This window comes from Sapajus apella, unplaced genomic scaffold (genome assembly GCF_009761245.1).
Source record: "Sapajus apella isolate SASKATOON/1434 unplaced genomic scaffold, GSC_monkey_1.0 scaffold3, whole genome shotgun sequence".
NCBI classification, from domain to species: Eukaryota; Metazoa; Chordata; class Mammalia; order Primates; family Cebidae; genus Sapajus; species Sapajus apella.
Window position 1 is genome coordinate 47,412,135 of NW_022436943.1, and position 17,527 is coordinate 47,429,661.

The following is a 17,527-nucleotide window of genomic DNA, read 5'->3' on the forward strand; positions in this document are numbered from 1 at the left end:
AGGTAGGGTCCCCAGTCCTCCAAGGGGGCTGGCACCAATCACCCCCCCCCATCCAACCTACATTACCAACATAGAGTCCCCACTGGACAAAGAGGGTCATTTGAAGTCTCAGGTGGGCTTCTGAAAAGGTAATTAGGAGGGCAGCATGCATGAGTGTTTTGCACATTATTTTACGGTCAACTTATTGGCCTTCTCTAGTACAGTTTCTAAGTGTTCTACCTTACCATCCAACGTTCCATCTAAAGTATCATTAAACACATCTGGAATAAACACTTGTTTCTCTGTTAAAAGAGAGGGAGCAATTTGAGTTTCTTTGTAGGCAGATTATGTAGGTTGAGTTTGCATTTTAAGCAAAAAATATGAGAACGTCAATAAGTTCTTGTGTTTACATGATCTGTGGAATTAAGGCAGATTTTACTTTTATGTGGCATGGGGGTTTCCCGCATATCAACAGCAGATATTCATATTTCCTAGTAGTAACCCAGTGGTGACTGGTATCAGTAGGTTCACCCATATTTCTTTAGCCTGGTTCTTGGCTTGGCTGCTTTTAAAATTCAGCATGCTGTATGGAATCCTTCCTTCCATGTGGTTATTTTCTGTAAGTGACGTCATGTTTATGTTTTGATGCGTTTTGAATTTTATTATAAATATTCCTTATAAGTTGCATTTTGCTTTCTGCTTCCAAATTACTTCCATTTATGTTATCTCTTGCTGCTAAGTTCAGGTAAAGCAGCCTGCAATTTTACCTTCATTTCTGCTGAAGTTGAGTTTGCGGTTGAGCCTGTATTGGAAATACTGGGGAACTGTCTGCACTCTCAGTTCTCCTCTGTTGCCCAAGGCTCCTCTGATGTTGGTTGACCTAGACTGCCAGTATAATCAAAGTTGCTCAATAGTCAGAGAAGACAAGGTTCTGGAAATACATATCCAATGGTTCAGCTCATGGTTTCTGTGCCCAATATAAATGCACACCAACATTGTCTTTTTGGAAAATATATAATACCATATGCCAAACATTGTGCCTTACACTTTATGCATAATATCTCATTGATTTCTCACATCAACCTTGGGAATACTCTTCATCTTACAGATGAAGAAAGTTATGTATCAGAGATGCTTAGAAATTGCCCAAGATCACACAGCTAGTAAATCATGGGGGAAAAATGTCTCCAAACCCAGCTTCCTTTCTACTGTCTTCCACCATTCCTTGAGAGAGTTTTCATCTTTGGGTAAAAGATGTTCACATTAACTTGATAGGAAAAAACAGGAAGCTAACTTGGCTTCCTATTTTTATGGACTATCTCCAGAGACCCAAGGACCTGGACTGGTTGCTGTCCCAGCTATTAACAATTCAAAGAAGAGGAGAGACTTTTCCCAATGCTTTCTGATGCTCTGCAGTGTGTTGTTTTCACAGAGTGACCTAAAAAACTTTTCCTGCTGCACACTGGCATTGATGACTTTGGCTGCCTTCCATACCTACCGGAGAATTTTGAAAATACTTATTCAGCAAATAATTAGTTTGCACCTGTATATGGAAGACATGGTGGAAAAACTGGCGGACAACATAGAGATGAGTGAGAGGTGATTCTGGCCCTCGAGTGGGGAGAGTCAGATACTTCTCTCATAACCACGTATAAAAGGCAAGCCATAGCACAAGCAGTGTACCAATAAAGTGTGCGAAGGGCGACTAGGTTAGTCCAAGGGACAGGAGTAGTAAGACTCCAGGTTTCAGAAAAATGAAAACTGACAGCCAGTAAATGGCGATCCCTGGAGCTGTGCAGTGCACAGCTTGTGTGGCTGCCATTGGTGGGGGCGGGGGGGATCTGCTAAAATTACGGGGTTAGTCATTTCAGGGGCAGCTGATGAACATTTTTATGGGGTGAACCATTTCCAAGTTCACTCTCAGCTGAGAAATTTGCCGAACTATGCAGCATGCTAAGGAACACGTGGGCCACCTCTAGACACACTGCTGTCAGCAAATCCCTGTGCCATCTGCTGAACATTCCATCATTTACTTTTGCCATTTCAAGGGCCTCCCTTGCCAGCAGGGCCCAGCCTGTCATGTGAGGGTTTATTGGTGTATGGGACAGAGGGAAGGGTTAGAATTGGGTCCAAAGGAATCACTTTTCTGGCTCCCCTCCCTTGACAGAGTGCGGAGAACTTTCGCTGCAAGTACCCAGACTTAACTGGGAAGTGTGCAGAGCTCAAGTTTTCCAAATCCTTTGCAGGATGAGAGTGGGTCTGATATGGTTGCTACATTCTCAGGTTCCATATTGGTCCCCAGGCAGCCAGACAGTGCCATGGGGTGGAGGGTGGAGAGACAGAAACATGTGTGAGCCTCAACACAAGTAAGGAGTTGTCTTTGGCACCCCTTGTCTTTCCTGCCCCTCCTCACCCTGCCAGCCAGGGCTCAAGGCCTGTAGCGCCCAGGGCTGCCATGTCCCTCCCATCCCCTCATTTCCCTCCCTTCCTCCAGTGCATAAGCTCTGGCCCTTAAACTTCTGTCCTAGAGGGAGTGGTGGTGTCTCCTTGTTGGTTCCCCTGCCTGACACCTCGTCTGTCCATGGCTAGCTCAACTCAGTTGTACCCTCCTGAAGTTTCGCTCTGCTAGCATCAGCTTCTGTGCACAGACCTTCAAGAGCTGCCTCTCACCTCGTTCAGGCCTCCTGGGTTCTCAATGATATGACTATAGCTGTCTGTGTCCCTGGACTCTAGACAAACTGGACTACACTCTTGCCCCGTGTGGCCTGGGGTTTTGACTGTCTTGACTCATCCTGCTCCAGTGTCCTGGGACCTCCATCCCTGCCTCCCAAATGTTACCATCCTTTAGGGCTCTGCTCAAAGGGCAGCACCACCTCCCCTGTGGTCTGCCCCTTTTTCTTTGAGTGTGCTTTGGCTAATGTAAATGATTCCTTTGCCTGCATATGTTCTTATTTCACATGGATAGTACTGTGTCTCCTAACTCATGCTGTTTTGTTTTCTTTCGCTAAGCACTTAAATTCTTGAGATCCATCGATTTTTCCATGTGTACCTCCAATGCGTTGCTCCTAGCTGCTCTCCCAAACTCCCTGACATTTTTCCTATCTGCTACCCCAGTGAGGGACATGCAGCTTGCTTCCAGGTGCTCACCACAGGCCGCATTGCAATGAGCAATAGTAACCACACTCTAGCGTCTTCACCCCCTTCTTGAGTTCTTCCCATGTGCCAGGCACCATTCTTAGCCCTCAGTTCCCTTCAATAACCCATGAGGAACTATTATTACCTCCATTTTACAAATAAGGAAATCAAGGCATGCTAATAAAGCGTTAGTAGCCATGTACAAGTCCCCTTATGGACCTGTGTGAGATCAGTCTAGGGATGGCATTGTTGGGGGGCGGGGAGTTCACAGGGTATTTGTACCCTGAATTTAACTAAGTAGAGTGATTCAGATTAGTGCATGAGAGTTTCTGTATCCCACTCCCCAGTTCAGCACAAAAACAGACACACTGAACACAGTAGCTTTGGGAGAGTCAGGGAAATGGGAGTGGGTAAAGAAGTAAAAAGGGAGACGTGAATATACAAACCAAGAGGTGCCCTGAGTGAGGCCATGATCAGAAAGTGCCATGGACCAAGGACTGTGATGAACGCAGCTCCTACTTTCAGTTTCCCTGCGGAACGCTGAGCTGCCCCAACCTGAGGCCTTCTCTCTGCCACCTCTCCTGGCACAGGGTGTGCTCACTCCTACCCTCTTCCCCCGTGTCCCTTGCCAGCATTCTCACAGGACACTTATGCCCAGCCTGCCCCCTGCCACTGTGATGTGGGTGCTGGTCTTATCTTCTGCCTTCTCCCAGTAGCTCCCCAGGGGCAGGGACTATCTTAGCATGGAATCCTCAGAGATCAAGACCAAGACTCTGCACAGTAGGTGCTCCAAAGGACCCGGGCTGGCTAAATGGAAAATGAGTGAATGGGTGACTTCAGATGTAGATTGTGTTTATTGACATGAAAACTATGTGGAACAGCCCCTTTCTCTCTCTCTCTCTCTCTCTCTCTCTCTCTCTCTCTCTCACACACACACACACACACACACACACACTCATACCTGTATAAACAGGAGAATTACTAGGGAGTAAAATGTGGTATTTTAGAAAGAGAAGGGGATTTTAGAATCAGACAGAAATAAAAATCCTGACTCTGGCATGTGTTAATTGTACAAACTTTTGAAATGCTTTTAACCCTGTTGTGGGCCATTTTTCCTCATCTATAAAATGGAGATCATGCTATTTCACAAGGTTTTGTGAAGAATAAAACACATAACCTGGTGAAGGCACCAACGAAGATGCCTGGGTACACAGTCCCCCATAAATATCACCTCTTCCCTTTCTTCAGGGTTTCCATTCCAGTCTCAGAGGAGGGTGGATGTGATTGGTGGTCTCTTTTTGTGTGTCTGTGGATACACAGATGGACATCACACACAGACACACGTGTACACGCCATTCTTGAAAAGCCCGCTAACACCTCCCTCTTCCATGATTTGTCCACAGACCGGCATATTTTTCAGCTGAGAGCTCACATGTACCAAGCCCGGGGCCTCATCGCGGCTGACAGCAGCGGACTTTCAGACCCTTTTGCCAAAGTCACGTTCCTTTCTCACTGCCAGACCACAAAGGTAACCAGGGTAACCAAGACATCCTGCTTTCTTCCTGCAGCCTGCAACTGACCCCCAGAAGAGCCCAGGAAAGAAAAACATGAGGGCATGTTGCAAATGCCTGCATCTTTGGGTGTGTAGATGTTTCAGACTGAAAAGTGAATATATGCCCAGAAGGACTGATGTGGAGAAGGTCTATTGTTTCACTGTTATTCATTGTCCTAGGGCAAAGGAAGCAAGTCCCTGAGGCAAGGGAAGGATAGGAGAAAAAGAGGAGTGGGGAGGAGAAGCAGAACCTGGAACCCCCAGGGTGCCTGCTGAAGTGCCAGGCGCAAGGCCACGTGCCGTGGGGAGGGCGCAAATGAGGAGACAGCAAAGACAGCCTGCATGAGGTTTATGATCCGGTCATTATGAAGGGGCCTCAGTGGGGAGAAACATTTTCCAGCTTTGTGGTCATGCTCTGGGCTTTGCACTCACCAGCTGGGGAGATTTGCATGCTTTTAACATCTCTATGCTTCACAGTCCCCCTCCTCTGGAAAATACTACTTCGTAATGGATGTTGTGGGTATTGAGGGAGATGGGTTGTCTTCATCTGTTTAGTGTTGCTTATAACAGAATACCTGAAACTGAGTAATTTATAAAGAAAAGGGGCTGGGCGCAGTGGCTCACGCCTGTAATCCTAGCACTTTGGGAGGCCAAGGTGGGCAGATCGTGAGATCAAGACATCGAGACCATCATGGCCAACATGGTGAAACTCGGCCTATACTAAAAATACAGAAATTAGCTGGGAGTGGTGGTGGGTGCCTATAGTCCCAGCCGCTCGGGAGGCTGAGGCCAGAGAATCACTTGAACCTGGGAGGCAGAAGTTGCAGTGAGCTGAGAGGGCGCCACTGCACTCCAGCCTGGTGACAGAGAGAGACTTTGTCTCAAAAAAAAAAAAAAAAAAAAAAAAAGGGATGTATTTTTTACAGTTATGGAGGCTGGAGGTCCAAGGTTGAGGAGCCGTATCTGTTGAGGGCCTTCTTGCTGGTGGGACCCTGCAGGTTCTGAGGCAGTGCAGGGCATCTCGTGGCATCGCGTGCCGAGGGGGCTGAGCATACTAACGCGCTCACTCAGGCCTCTCATCTTCTGAAGCCACCAGTTCCGCTCCCATGACAACCCATTAATCCATAGATGAATCCATTTGTGAGGGCAGATTCCTCATGACCCAAACACCTCTTAAAGGCCCCACCTCTCAATACTGTGACATTGGAAATTAAATTTCAACATGAGTTTTGGAAAAGACAAATATGCAAATCATAGTATGGATTCTGCCTGTTAGTCCTCTGTCTTTCTGCCTTTTCTCCACACTGAGTACTAAAACATGAAAAAGATTCCCAATCAGCAAAAATACAGTAGGATGCTTTTCTCATTAGATTATATTCTCTAAAAATTTACTCTGTCCTCAGATTTGCAGTTTGAAGAGAGAGAAGCTCAGTAAAGAACTGCCCATCTCAGGGAGTTAGGCACCATGGGTTAGGACGCAGTGTCCTAAGGTGACCTTCTAGCTCATCTCCTCTCTGACTGCATGTCTTTGGGCAACTAATACAACTCACTAAACCTCAGGTTTGTCATCTTAAAATGGGACTGTCATGAAGAGGCAAATAGTTTTTCAAATGATGGATAAATGCTGGCCATGACATTGGCTGATGTTGAGAGGGCTAACATTTTTCTCCAGGGCAAAGCCCGTGACCTGGATGATAGATGAGACTGCATTTTGATTTATGACTCACAGACTGACAGCATGTTGTGAACCAGCCTCACATCTCTTTAACCAGTGCCTGTCGGGTGCTGGCTTTTTGTCAGGCCACATGCTGGGCTCTGGAGGATGGGAGGAACCAGACTCTGCTCCAGGGTAATATGCGGTCCAGGCATGGATACCGGCTTCATGACAGATGAGGCACTACACTCTGATAAGCCAGGGTGCAGGGCTATACAGAGTCCTACAGGAGCCAAGCAGAGAAAAGGCTAGTTACCAGGGAGGGAAGTCAGGAGAAACCTCAGAAGGAAGGCGACGTCATCCTCATTCAGTGACTGAGCATAAAAATGGGAAGACAGCAGACTACTTTCTCTTTCCTATGTTTCGAGAGTTTGTATGCAGCGTGGTGATGATGAGTCTGGACTCTGGAGCTACACTGCCTGCCTCGAAATCCAGGATCTTCCATTTATCAGCTGTGTGACTTTAAACAAACCTCTCTTTGTGCCTCAACTTCTTTATCTGTGAAACAGGGATGATAACTTTGTACATTCCTTCCAGAGAATAAAATACCCAGGACAATAATCTTGCTTAAAACTAAGGCTACTACGCGACTGCTTATTGTTATTGCCATTGAGGCTTCCTTCCAACAGCAAGGGGGTTCTCACAGGATGGACCCCTCGAGCCTTCCGCCACCCGCCACAGCACTGTGGAATTCCAGGGCCCTGAGTGGAGCACAGGATTCGGATGAAATCCTTGTTCTGCTGTGTAATTATCCTTCTATTTTGCATCTCCATACAGCATCTTCATTTGACTTAGATCCGTATCTCAAAGGAACAGATGGCTTTTGTTTATCAAATTGTTTGAAAGGGAAAATAGGTTCTGTTGAGTTCTGGACTTTGTCTTCATAATTTCAAGCCAAGTACCTCATTTTTATTAATAATAATAGCTGCCATTGACTAAAAGCTCCCACGTGCTGGGCAGAATGCTCAGCATTTTATATGCGTTGTTTGCTGTATCTCACTGCAGCCCGAAGCTGGATGTTATTAGTGTCTTCATTCTACAGATGAAGAAGGTAATGTTCGAAATGATGTAGCTAGAAGATGGTGGAACCAAGATGGGAACCCAGGTTTGTCCAATTCCAAAGTCACTTTGCTTCACCACTCCACTTCCATTTTAGTAAGAAAGGATGCCAGTTCCCCTCTCCTGTTTCACTTCTGTGCTACCACAGAGCGACTTGTCTGCAGGTGACATGCCCCCTTTATATATTTATCTTACTTCCTTTCTCTCTTTCTCTCCCTCCCTCATTTCCTTCTCTCTCTTTCTTTTCTTTTCTTTTCTTTCCTCTCTCTCTCTCTCACTTTCTCTCTTTCCTTTGTTCCTTCATTCATTTTCTCTTTCTTTCTGATGGAGTCTTGCTCTGTTGCCCAGGCTGGAGTGCAGTGGCACAATCTTGGTTCATTGCAACCTCCACCTCCCAGGTTCAAGAAATTCTCCTGCCTCAGCCTCCTAAGCAGCTGAATTACAGGCACATGCCACCACGCCCGGCTAATTTTTTGTATTTTTACTAAAGACGGGATTTCACTGTGTTAGCCAGGATGGTCTTGATCTCCTGATCTTGTGATCTGCCCACGTTGGCCTCCCAAAGTGCAGGGATTACAGGTGTGAGCCACTGCGCCAGGCCTATGTATTTTTCATGATGAGGGAAGCTGAGCTGGGCTCCTGCAGTCAAAGCCAAGTGCCATTGTTCAGCTGGTAGCACTCACCTGACCACAGGGGCCTCAGGGAGAACAAGCCTCTGACGGCTGTTCCTGAAAACCAGTGCTTTATAAAGTGACTTAATGTAATAAAATATTTCAAAGAGGGGAATCCAGTCATTCCCATCATCACTGGGGACATAGGACACAGAAATCTTGCGACTGAAGTGCAAAGGGAAAGAGAGAAAGCTCCTGCAGAGAAAGGCTTCTGGGATGAAAGAGGGAAAAGGACTGAGTGGCTAAGAGGGAGCATTAAAGGAGAAGGGGAGGAAACTTAGAGGGTGGAGCATGGAACCTGCTATTTCCAACAACCAGAGTGGGACTCAGTTCTGAAGACATGGACGGTCTTTTACCCCAGTGCACCAAGGCTGCCATGTGGCAAGTGTTCAGTAAATGTTTCCTCATTTATAAAAGAATATGGGCTGGGATGGGGTAGGATGGATAACAAGCAATTATTGAGCACCAGATGTGTGCCAGGCACTTAGTGTTCTTGGACAGTGGTCATAACTCCACAAGGTAGGTGCTAACCACATTTAAATGAGGAAAACTAAGGTTTGGAGGGTTAATCTCCAATCTGCCCAAGTTGAACACTGGGTAGGTAATGAAACTAGAATTTCACTCCAGAATTACCTGATTCTAAAGCTATACTCTGTCCGTGATAGCTGGCTCCCTCATCAAAATGTTAGATAAGTGCCGCCATAACTTCCAAATAATGTCATTTAACCCAGTTACAATGCATAACTCTTTAAGAAAGCCCTTAAGAAATGAGGTGAATCATAGGCATGTTAGCAGAGAAGGAGGATAATATAGTTTTGTTTGGGTGAATCTTTTAGTACCTCCTGAAGATGGTCATGCAGTCCTTTGACTCATGGGAGCAACTCCTAGGACAGGTTAATATTCATTCATACAAATAGCCATTGAGCATCTGCTATTCACTGAGTGCTGTATTAGTGTCTAATACTGTGCCTGGCACATTGTAGGTCTTGAATACTATATTTATATAATGAACAAGGGAGTGAAAAAATGCTGGCCTCTGGAATCTTATCAAGTGGCATTTACAGCCCAGTGCCAAAGAAGACATCAAAATATTTCTATAGGAAAGATGCTGTGAAGATTATAAATTGCTTTGGTATCACACCATCGAGTGCATACTACAAGACTGATCACATTTCTATTTTGAAAAGCAAAATAAATACACAGGGTTCTTTGTGATGTCACTGACACGGGGCAAGGTTGTATTGCAGCTTAACTCCTGTTATTAGTTGGTTGAAGCCATTTTCCTGTTGGAAAAGTTAGATTTTCTCTGAAATGTTATGTTTAAAATCTTGTTGTGTCTCAGACATAAAATACTCTAAAAGTGAAAAGAAAAAGAAATTGTGAAAATTCCCAATATTTTTATGACCCACATAAAGAAGAGCAATAAAAATATTCTTTCGTGACCACAGTGCAAATGACTTAATGCTGTGACTAGAAATGACTCGATGTAAAACGCTGGGATGACAGTTTGATGTGCGTTTTGGAGTCCAGGCCAGGTCTCTCTCCCTTACTTCCTAGATTGAACAGTGACAAAGGCACAGTTCAGACGCTTCCCCAGGACCCAGCGGCTGCTATGATACATTCACCTGTGAAATCACTCATTTGCCTGGAAGAGAAAGAAATGTGGTTTTGAATGCTTTCCAGGACTAGTCTCCTACATTAGTGGGGGAGCTTCTGCCCAGGTGCAGAGTCCTCTTGTCCTGTAAACAACTCCAATTTTCAGCTGTGTGAAACTGGCAGGTTTCCAAACATCCAATTAAATAGAAAAGAAAATGCAAGACCAAATATGCCCTCCATTCTGAAGGCACCACTCAAATGGCCTGGGAGGGGGCTGTGAGCCACTTCTAGGTGAGATGCTCATGGTACGAGGGCAATTATGTAGACTATTGTCCTCTGTATCTTTTGACTTCTCCATCTGTACAATGGGTACAGCCTACTATCAGAGTGAGAAAGATGTCATGCAAAATGGTGAGGGTGGTTTTGAAAACTTTAATCAATTTAATTCAGTCAATAACCACAAAACAGCAGAATTCCACATAAGGAACATTAGGTCAAATACCCAACTTTAGGATATTTGGTGACAAAATTTTGTTTGTTCCTAAGTCAAGAATCATTTAATCTCCGCAATCCTCAGTGTTCTCATTCATAAAATGGAGATAATATTAGCATGTATAAGGTGAGACTGGATGAGGTTAGCAGCCTGGGATTTGCTGCCAGATGGTCCAGGCAGAATCTCAGTTCTGCCACTTACTGGCTTTGGACAAGTGAGCCTCAGTTTCCTGATCTGGAAAACGCATGTAAACAACCGAATCCACCTCCCAGAATCACAATAGTGAGGGTTTAATGAGACAGTGCATGTGAAATTCAGTGGCCAGCACACCATGCATGCTCAAAAAAGTAGCCCGTGTTGTCATTGAAACTACTGTGAGGATTGAGTTGAAAATGTGTATACAAAGAGGGTGTTAAACATTGCAGGGGCTCAGCTCGTGAAACTTAAGAATGTAAGCTCCTCCATGGTAGGGAGTATTGCATTCCCTAGCGTTGTTTAGTATATAATATCTGCTCAGTTTATGTAGTCCCTTGAATATTGAATGAATGAGCAATCACAATGATGATGTGTTCTTTTTCCCTTGTATAAGTATTTCCTGAACGAACCTTAGAGCCTCTACAACTCAACTGAATGATCTTTTGCTTTTTCTTGCCCTTCCTTCCAGGTCATCTCCCAGACCCTCTCTCCAACCTGGAACCAGATGCTGCTGTTCAATGACTTGGTGCTACATGGAGATGTGAAGGAGCTGGCAGAGTCCCCGCCCTTAGTGGTGGTGGAGCTATATGACAGTGACGCTGTGGTGAGTGTCCCCCGGGCCAGAACTGATCACACCTCATAAAAAATGCCACATTGAACTCACTTGATTTTAAAGTAAATAAAGTCTTAACACTGTGAGTGGTGAGAACACTAGATGTACTTAGAGGCAAACCTGACCTCTGAAAACAGTTCATAGAACCAAAAATATTATGATCATTTGCTTTACTGAAAGAGTTTTTCACTGATTCCCCTTTAAATGGCAATTAAAATTGAATCTGGTTTGCAGAACTTTGGTCTACACACTTCTTCAGGAATGTGATACTTGTTTTAAGCAACCTGCAGCTAATTCCAAGTTCTGTTTAATAAAAACGTCCACACCTTTTAGAAAGAGGAGGTTTTTACTGATCTCACCTGGCTGAAAAGAAATGGATGGGTATTCTCTTAGCCTTTTTAACTGTGTTTCTTTTTCTCTTACTTGTTGCTTCTAAGCCCCATACAACACATTAATCTCTATCCCTTTTATGATGTGAACCAAACCTTTTGTTCTCCAAAGATGTTTGTGTGCTGAAAGCTTGGATAGAGTCAAAGCTTACTGGAGGATTTTTTTAACTTACACAAATATTCTTTGCTTAAATTAGGAAGTCTACAATGAAAAGCACGGGTTTCTTTATTTAATGTCTCTACTTCCTAATGAGGTGGCAGAAGCACAAATTTATTAAGTAAAACGGTTGTTTGGGAAGCCTTCCCAAAGCTTCCCCACCTCCTTGCAACACTCCTGACAGCCCCTGCCTTTGGGCCAAGGTCAGAAGGGAATCAAGATGTGAGCATCACAGAAGAAGAGCAGAAACCTTGGACATGATGAAGTTCCCATCTTGCTTCCTAGAGGAGGAAACAGACACAGAAAGCTCAGATACCTTCTTTATAGTCACAGCTGGTTGGAGGCTGAACCAGGTCCCCTGTGCACACTTTTGCCTGTGCAGGTGGTGGAGGCTAGTGTAGCCGTCTCTCTCCTATACATGCACATTCCAGTCCTACAGGGCACTCCCTTTCTCTGGCCCCCATTCTCCTATCTATAAATTGGGGCTAGATGTGTATATTTATGGGAGAGGATTTCTACTTTTTAGCATGTAGTGCAGATGTTCTGTAGGGAAGACCACAAAATAACTACCTGTTCAGTTTTTTTCCCTAACAACATGCTTTCAATCGTTAATGTTTATTTTCTATGCAAAAAACAATAATGGCAGTAGAGCATCTTTGAACGTTCCTGTTACAATAACCTGCTGGGCTGGCTGTGTTTCCCTTTGCTGCCCCATTGCTTTTTATTTCCCTTTCAGATCTCCATTCAGCAGTAGCTTTTCCTGGCCCAACCCTAAGCTGAGCCCTTTACAGAGAAATTAAGCTGTGACGTTATTGACTCTAAAGGGAAAAAGAAATGTGGGAGAGAAAGGAATATGAAAATACACACTTTGCTCCCAGAGAAATACATATAGACATGCAAAAAAATTTTGTTTATCCTTGTGCACTGCAGCTAAACAGGGCCCAGAATCTGGTGATGCTCAGATTAATGGAATCAGAATCTGCTGGACCCATGCTTCCAGTCTAGAACCTTACCTCATTTCCCAGTGGCTTGTGCCCTCATAAGAGTCTGCTGGTTCTGGAAGAGATGAGTTTATATTTGGAAAATTGGTTGCTTGGGCTATGTTTACTCTTTTGAATTAAACATTCGCAGCTGGGTTCGTGAACAAATTGTTAGGCAGATCACTCATTTCCTATCCAGCTGCCCTAACTCCTCCCGTCCCCAGGACAGGCGTGTCTCCACTAGTGGACACCAGCAGGCAGCTTTGTTTTCAAGTGTGGTTGGACAAAAGTCCTGTTTCCACCTCAACCAAGTTTCCTTCTACAGCTGGGGATGCACATGTTGCTTCAGGAGTCCAGAGACAATGAAGTAGTGTGACTGCCAACACCCAGCCTCAGCCAAAAAGAACATGAGCACTGGCCTTGGACGGCAGAGGTCATTTACCCAACAGCTTTCACTCAGCAAACATGGATTGAGTATCTGCCCTGTGCCAGTGCAGTGAATAGTGCAGGCAACTCTGCCCACAAAGGACTTACATTCTAGCAGTTCTTGAAATAAATAGCACAGCCGAATGACTGTGCCAGCTGCCCCATGCTGCCTCTGAAGGAATGTGCACACAGGCTTGCAGAAAAGGCAGGAAGCAGAGCCATCACATAGTTCTTCCAGAAACATATGGCCTACATGCGTACATACATACATATTTTAATATCCTTTTTACTACCAAGAAAAATAGGGCAGGACTCCCCCATCGCTTAAACGTATTGATCATCTTCATCATTACTCTGTATTGGGCACTTGCATACCAGTCACTATGCAAAGCCTATACAGCATTCCTTTAGTCCTCATGATCCTATGGAAAGGTATTATGTTTAACTCTTTTTTAGGCATGAGGCTCTCAGAGTTTGAGCAGCTGGCCCAAGGGCATAGAGCTAGAAAGTGGCAGATGTGAGAGCTCAAACTGAAGGCTTCCTGGCTCCAAAGGTCGTGCTCCCAGCTACATTGCTGCCCTGCCCTGGAGATCCTTTGGAATGTTTACTGCCACCTGACTGTCCCTTTTCCCCTTCCAGTCTTCCCTGGCTAATTATTTTAACCATTTCCTACTGAGCTCAATATATGAGGAGAGAGATAGTCCCTAAGATAGCTTTGGGCCAGAAAGCCCCTAGGTTAACCTTTTTTTTTTTTTTTTTTTTTTTTTTTTTGTGACAGAGTCTTGCTCTGCCATCAGGCTAGAGTGCAGTGGCACCATCTCAGATCACTGCAACCTCCGTGTCCCAGGTTCAGCAACTCTCCTGCCTCAGCCTCTCGAGTAGCTGGGACTATAGGTGTGCACCACCATGCCCAGCTAATTTTTGTATTTTTAATAGAGACTATGGGGTTTCGTCATGTTGGCCAGGATGGTCTCGATCTCTTGACCTTGTGATCCGCCCACCTCAGCCTCTCAACATGCTGGAATTAAAGGCGTGAGGTCACCCAGCCAGGATGACACTTTCAGGAGCGTGAGTGGATCCCACTACTCCCCTAGGCTTATGAAAATGAGCAGGAGGAGCTTGGCAGGAGAAGAGAGTGAGACACGGATGCTGATGGTTTTGTGGATGTTATTTGTAAAATTGCATTGATGTGGATCAGAACCAGGTAATTAACAATCAGCAAATAAAAACTCATTTCTTTTCTGCTTTAGGGGAAGCCAGAATATTTGGGTGCCACAGTGGCTGCTCCTGTTGTGAAGCTGGCTGACCAGGACTATGAGCCTCCCAGGTTATGCTATCACCCCATCTTTTGTGGGAACCTCTCTGGCGGGGATCTCCTTGCTGTATTTGAACTGCTACAGGTGAGTGAACCCGATGTGGCACCAGATGTCTATCAGGACTACCTGGCCAGAGAGGTGACCTCACTACAATGAAGCTGTACCCGACCCCTCACTGCAGTCCCACATCTGAATGTGTCTCCTGGGGAACTGAGAGGTGCACTTAAGAATTCAGGTGTCTTGGACTATGCCCCTATTCCCTGAGCTTATAAGTCACAATCTCAGGATGAAAGATTCTTGTGATTTGGTCCCACTGTTCTCCCAGACACTCCAATTTGAAAATTCCGTAAGCCTTAATTCTTTATACCATGTCTTTATCCCTAGCCAGGCCAGCCTCGTAGATTGTTCCTTGAATGGTTCCCATCCTCTGTTCCCATGGCTCCTTTTAGTCCTCATATGAATGTTGCATTGGCTTCCTTGCTGGGCTACTGGCTCCTTTACTTTTCCTGTTCACTCATCCTCCATATTCCTTCCAGGACACTAGTTGGTATTACCACTTTTCTCTCCAGAAATCTTGAGTGGCTCTTACTTCTTACCACCAGGAGCATTTCCCAAAATCTGGGTGTTTTTGGAACACCACTCCCTCCAGATACAGTGACAAGAAAGCTTGAGAAAGGCTTTGTATTACATCCCTCTTGGGGATCTGAAATGCCAGTTACCATGGTAAAGGAACTGAGAAGTCTCGCAATGAAGAACCTTTTTTAACTTATTTTTCAAAACTTGGTATTTCCCAAATATATTTGATCACAAAACATTTTTTCCTGGTAAGTGTTAATATTCCCTGAAGACAAAATCTGGCCCTTAGGAGACTCACATTTCTGTAGCCTGGCTGTTAAGCTGTCCCAAAATTTGTCCTCAGACTACTTTTGTAGCCTCGCATTTTAGCATATTTCTCTACACACTACTGCCTATTTATACAAGGCTACTGTCATTTCCCTGCTCTCACAACACAAATTTACTCCTCTGCTTTTCAGGGTGCTGCCAGCCCATTTTGAAATGTCTCCTCACTCTGCTCACTCCGACCTCTATGACTGTATTTGCCTGTCTACAAAAATGGTCGTCATTAAAGTTCAGAACAAGAGATGCCTTTCAGTGGAATTACCCCACCCCACCTCAATTAAATGTCCTTTCCTCCAGCCTATACCTTTTTTCTGTTTAATTCAGGCTATGGTAAGGTCAGTTGTCTTTTCTCTTCTATAAGTTTTTGAAAGGCATTCATTCATTCATGCACTCAAACATGTATTGAGTGTCGACTGTGACATGTATATTCCTAAGGAATCTTCCTAAATGAACAAAACAAACAGATCTCCCAGCTCTCACAGGACTAAGTCTAGTTAGAAGGAGACAGTACACAACACTACTTAAAGTATTGCCACAGTATGCAAATTACATAGTAGGGTACAGTGTGGCAGCTGGTGAGGAGAAAAGCTGGACCCCTGGTGAGATGTGAAGTGGACATGTGTATGTTGGGAGCAGGGCTAGGGTTGACATTTTAGGTACATAGGGCAGCCCCAGTGAGAAAGCAGTGTTTAAGACAACACCTGAAGAAGGAAAGGGACTGGACCATGCAGCTAAGTGGGAAAAGAGCCTTTAGATGCAGAGGGAAGAGGAAAGACCAGACCCTGAAGCCTCTGTATGCCTTGCATGCTCAAGGAGGCCACTGTGGCTGGAGTGGACAAATGACAGGAAGGGGAAGGGAGATGAGGCCAGTGGGAAAAGATCACATCGGGTCTGGTAAGGACTCTGACTTTTATTCTGGGAGAGATGGGAAGCCAAGAGAGGACTCTTGGCACGATGACTTATGTTGCAACACGAAGGTGCTGGATCCAGTACATTCGAAGGGGTAAGGAGAGAAGCAGAAAGGCCCATTGGAAGACTCTTGAATCTACTAAAGGCATCTGGAATCTGTAGCCATGGAAAGGAAGAGAGGTGGGCTCTGCATGTATTTTAAAGGTAGAATCTTTTGGATCGACTGATGAGATTTGACATGTGAAGTTTATCTCCACATCACACAGAAAAGCCAACAATATTTTACACATTGTAGACTCTCAGCAAAACATTTTGTGTGAGCCTGGTGGTTCAAACCTGTAGTCCCAGGACTTCAGGAGGCTGAGGTAGGAGGATCGCTTGAGCCCAGGAGTTTGAGACCAGCCTGGGCAATGTGGCAAGACCTCAGCTCTACAAAAAATAAAAAATTACCTGGAGGAGGCTACAGTGAGCTAAGATTGTGCTACTGAACTCAAGCCTGGGTGACAGAGCAAGACCCTGTCTTGGAAAAAATAAAATGCACCCGTTTACTCTTTCAAAGAACAAATATTCATGGAATTCTATGTGTGAGCCAGATTTCAACTGTTGGGCCATTTCCCAGGCCCTTCATTGCAATAACCCTTTCTGTGATCTCAGAATTGTCTGCTGCTATTCATACTTTGGCCTTCTTTTCCATTCTCTATACTTAGAACACTCGTTTCCTCTACTTTTATAATGTTTCTCTTGTTTTCAGAACTCGCTCTCTCCAATTAGAGTTTTCCTCCCTTCTGCTGCTTGAATGTCCTCCTCCTGGAAAGTCCACCTCCCTTTCTTAGAATGTTTTGCTTCCTGTGTTAGTTTACTATTGCTGTGCCCACAGACATGGTGGCTTAAGACAACGCAATTTACTATCTTATGGTTCTGCAGGTCAGATATTTGGAAGGGTCCCTCCTCCGGGCATCAGCAAGGCTGCATTCCTTCCAGAGGCTCTAGGGGAATCTGTTTCCTTGTCTTTTCTGGTTTCTGGGGATGGCCTGCATCCCTTGGCCGGTGGCCCTCCCTTTACCTTTAAGCCAGCCACATAGCTTCTTCAAGTCTCAGTCTCTTCATTGTCTCTTTCTCCCCTCAACTTCCTGTCTACTTCCATTATCACATCTCCTCCTACTCTGACTCTCCTGCTGCCGTCTCATGAGGACCCTCAAGATTATGTAGGGCCCACCCTGATAACCCAGGATAAACTCCTCATCCCAAGGTCCTCAATTTAATCACACCTGCCACGTCTCTTTTTGCCATGTAAGGTAACATACTTACAGGTTCTGAGGATTAGGATATGAACATCTTTGGGGAGCCATTATTTTGCCCAAAACACTTCTCAATTCCTAGAAATATCTCCTTAGGCTTCCTACAGGGGTAGCACATGACACACCCCCAGAAGGGGCCACGGCT

The 17,527-nt window shown here is 45.0% G+C and overlaps 1 protein-coding gene across 3 annotated transcripts in view; it reads left to right on the forward strand.

Moving 5' to 3' along the window:
* FER1L6 (fer-1 like family member 6) overlaps positions 1–17,527 on the forward strand; it is a 212,071-nt gene that overhangs the window by 131,648 nt on the left and 62,896 nt on the right. For all 3 annotated transcript variants that reach the window (XM_032253154.1, XM_032253169.1, XM_032253162.1), the window contains 3 exons: positions 4,518–4,642; positions 10,864–10,998; positions 14,210–14,359. In XM_032253154.1, coding sequence (XP_032109045.1) covers positions 4,518–4,642; positions 10,864–10,998; positions 14,210–14,359 — 410 coding nt within the window. The remainder of the gene's footprint in view (positions 1–4,517; positions 4,643–10,863; positions 10,999–14,209; positions 14,360–17,527) is intronic.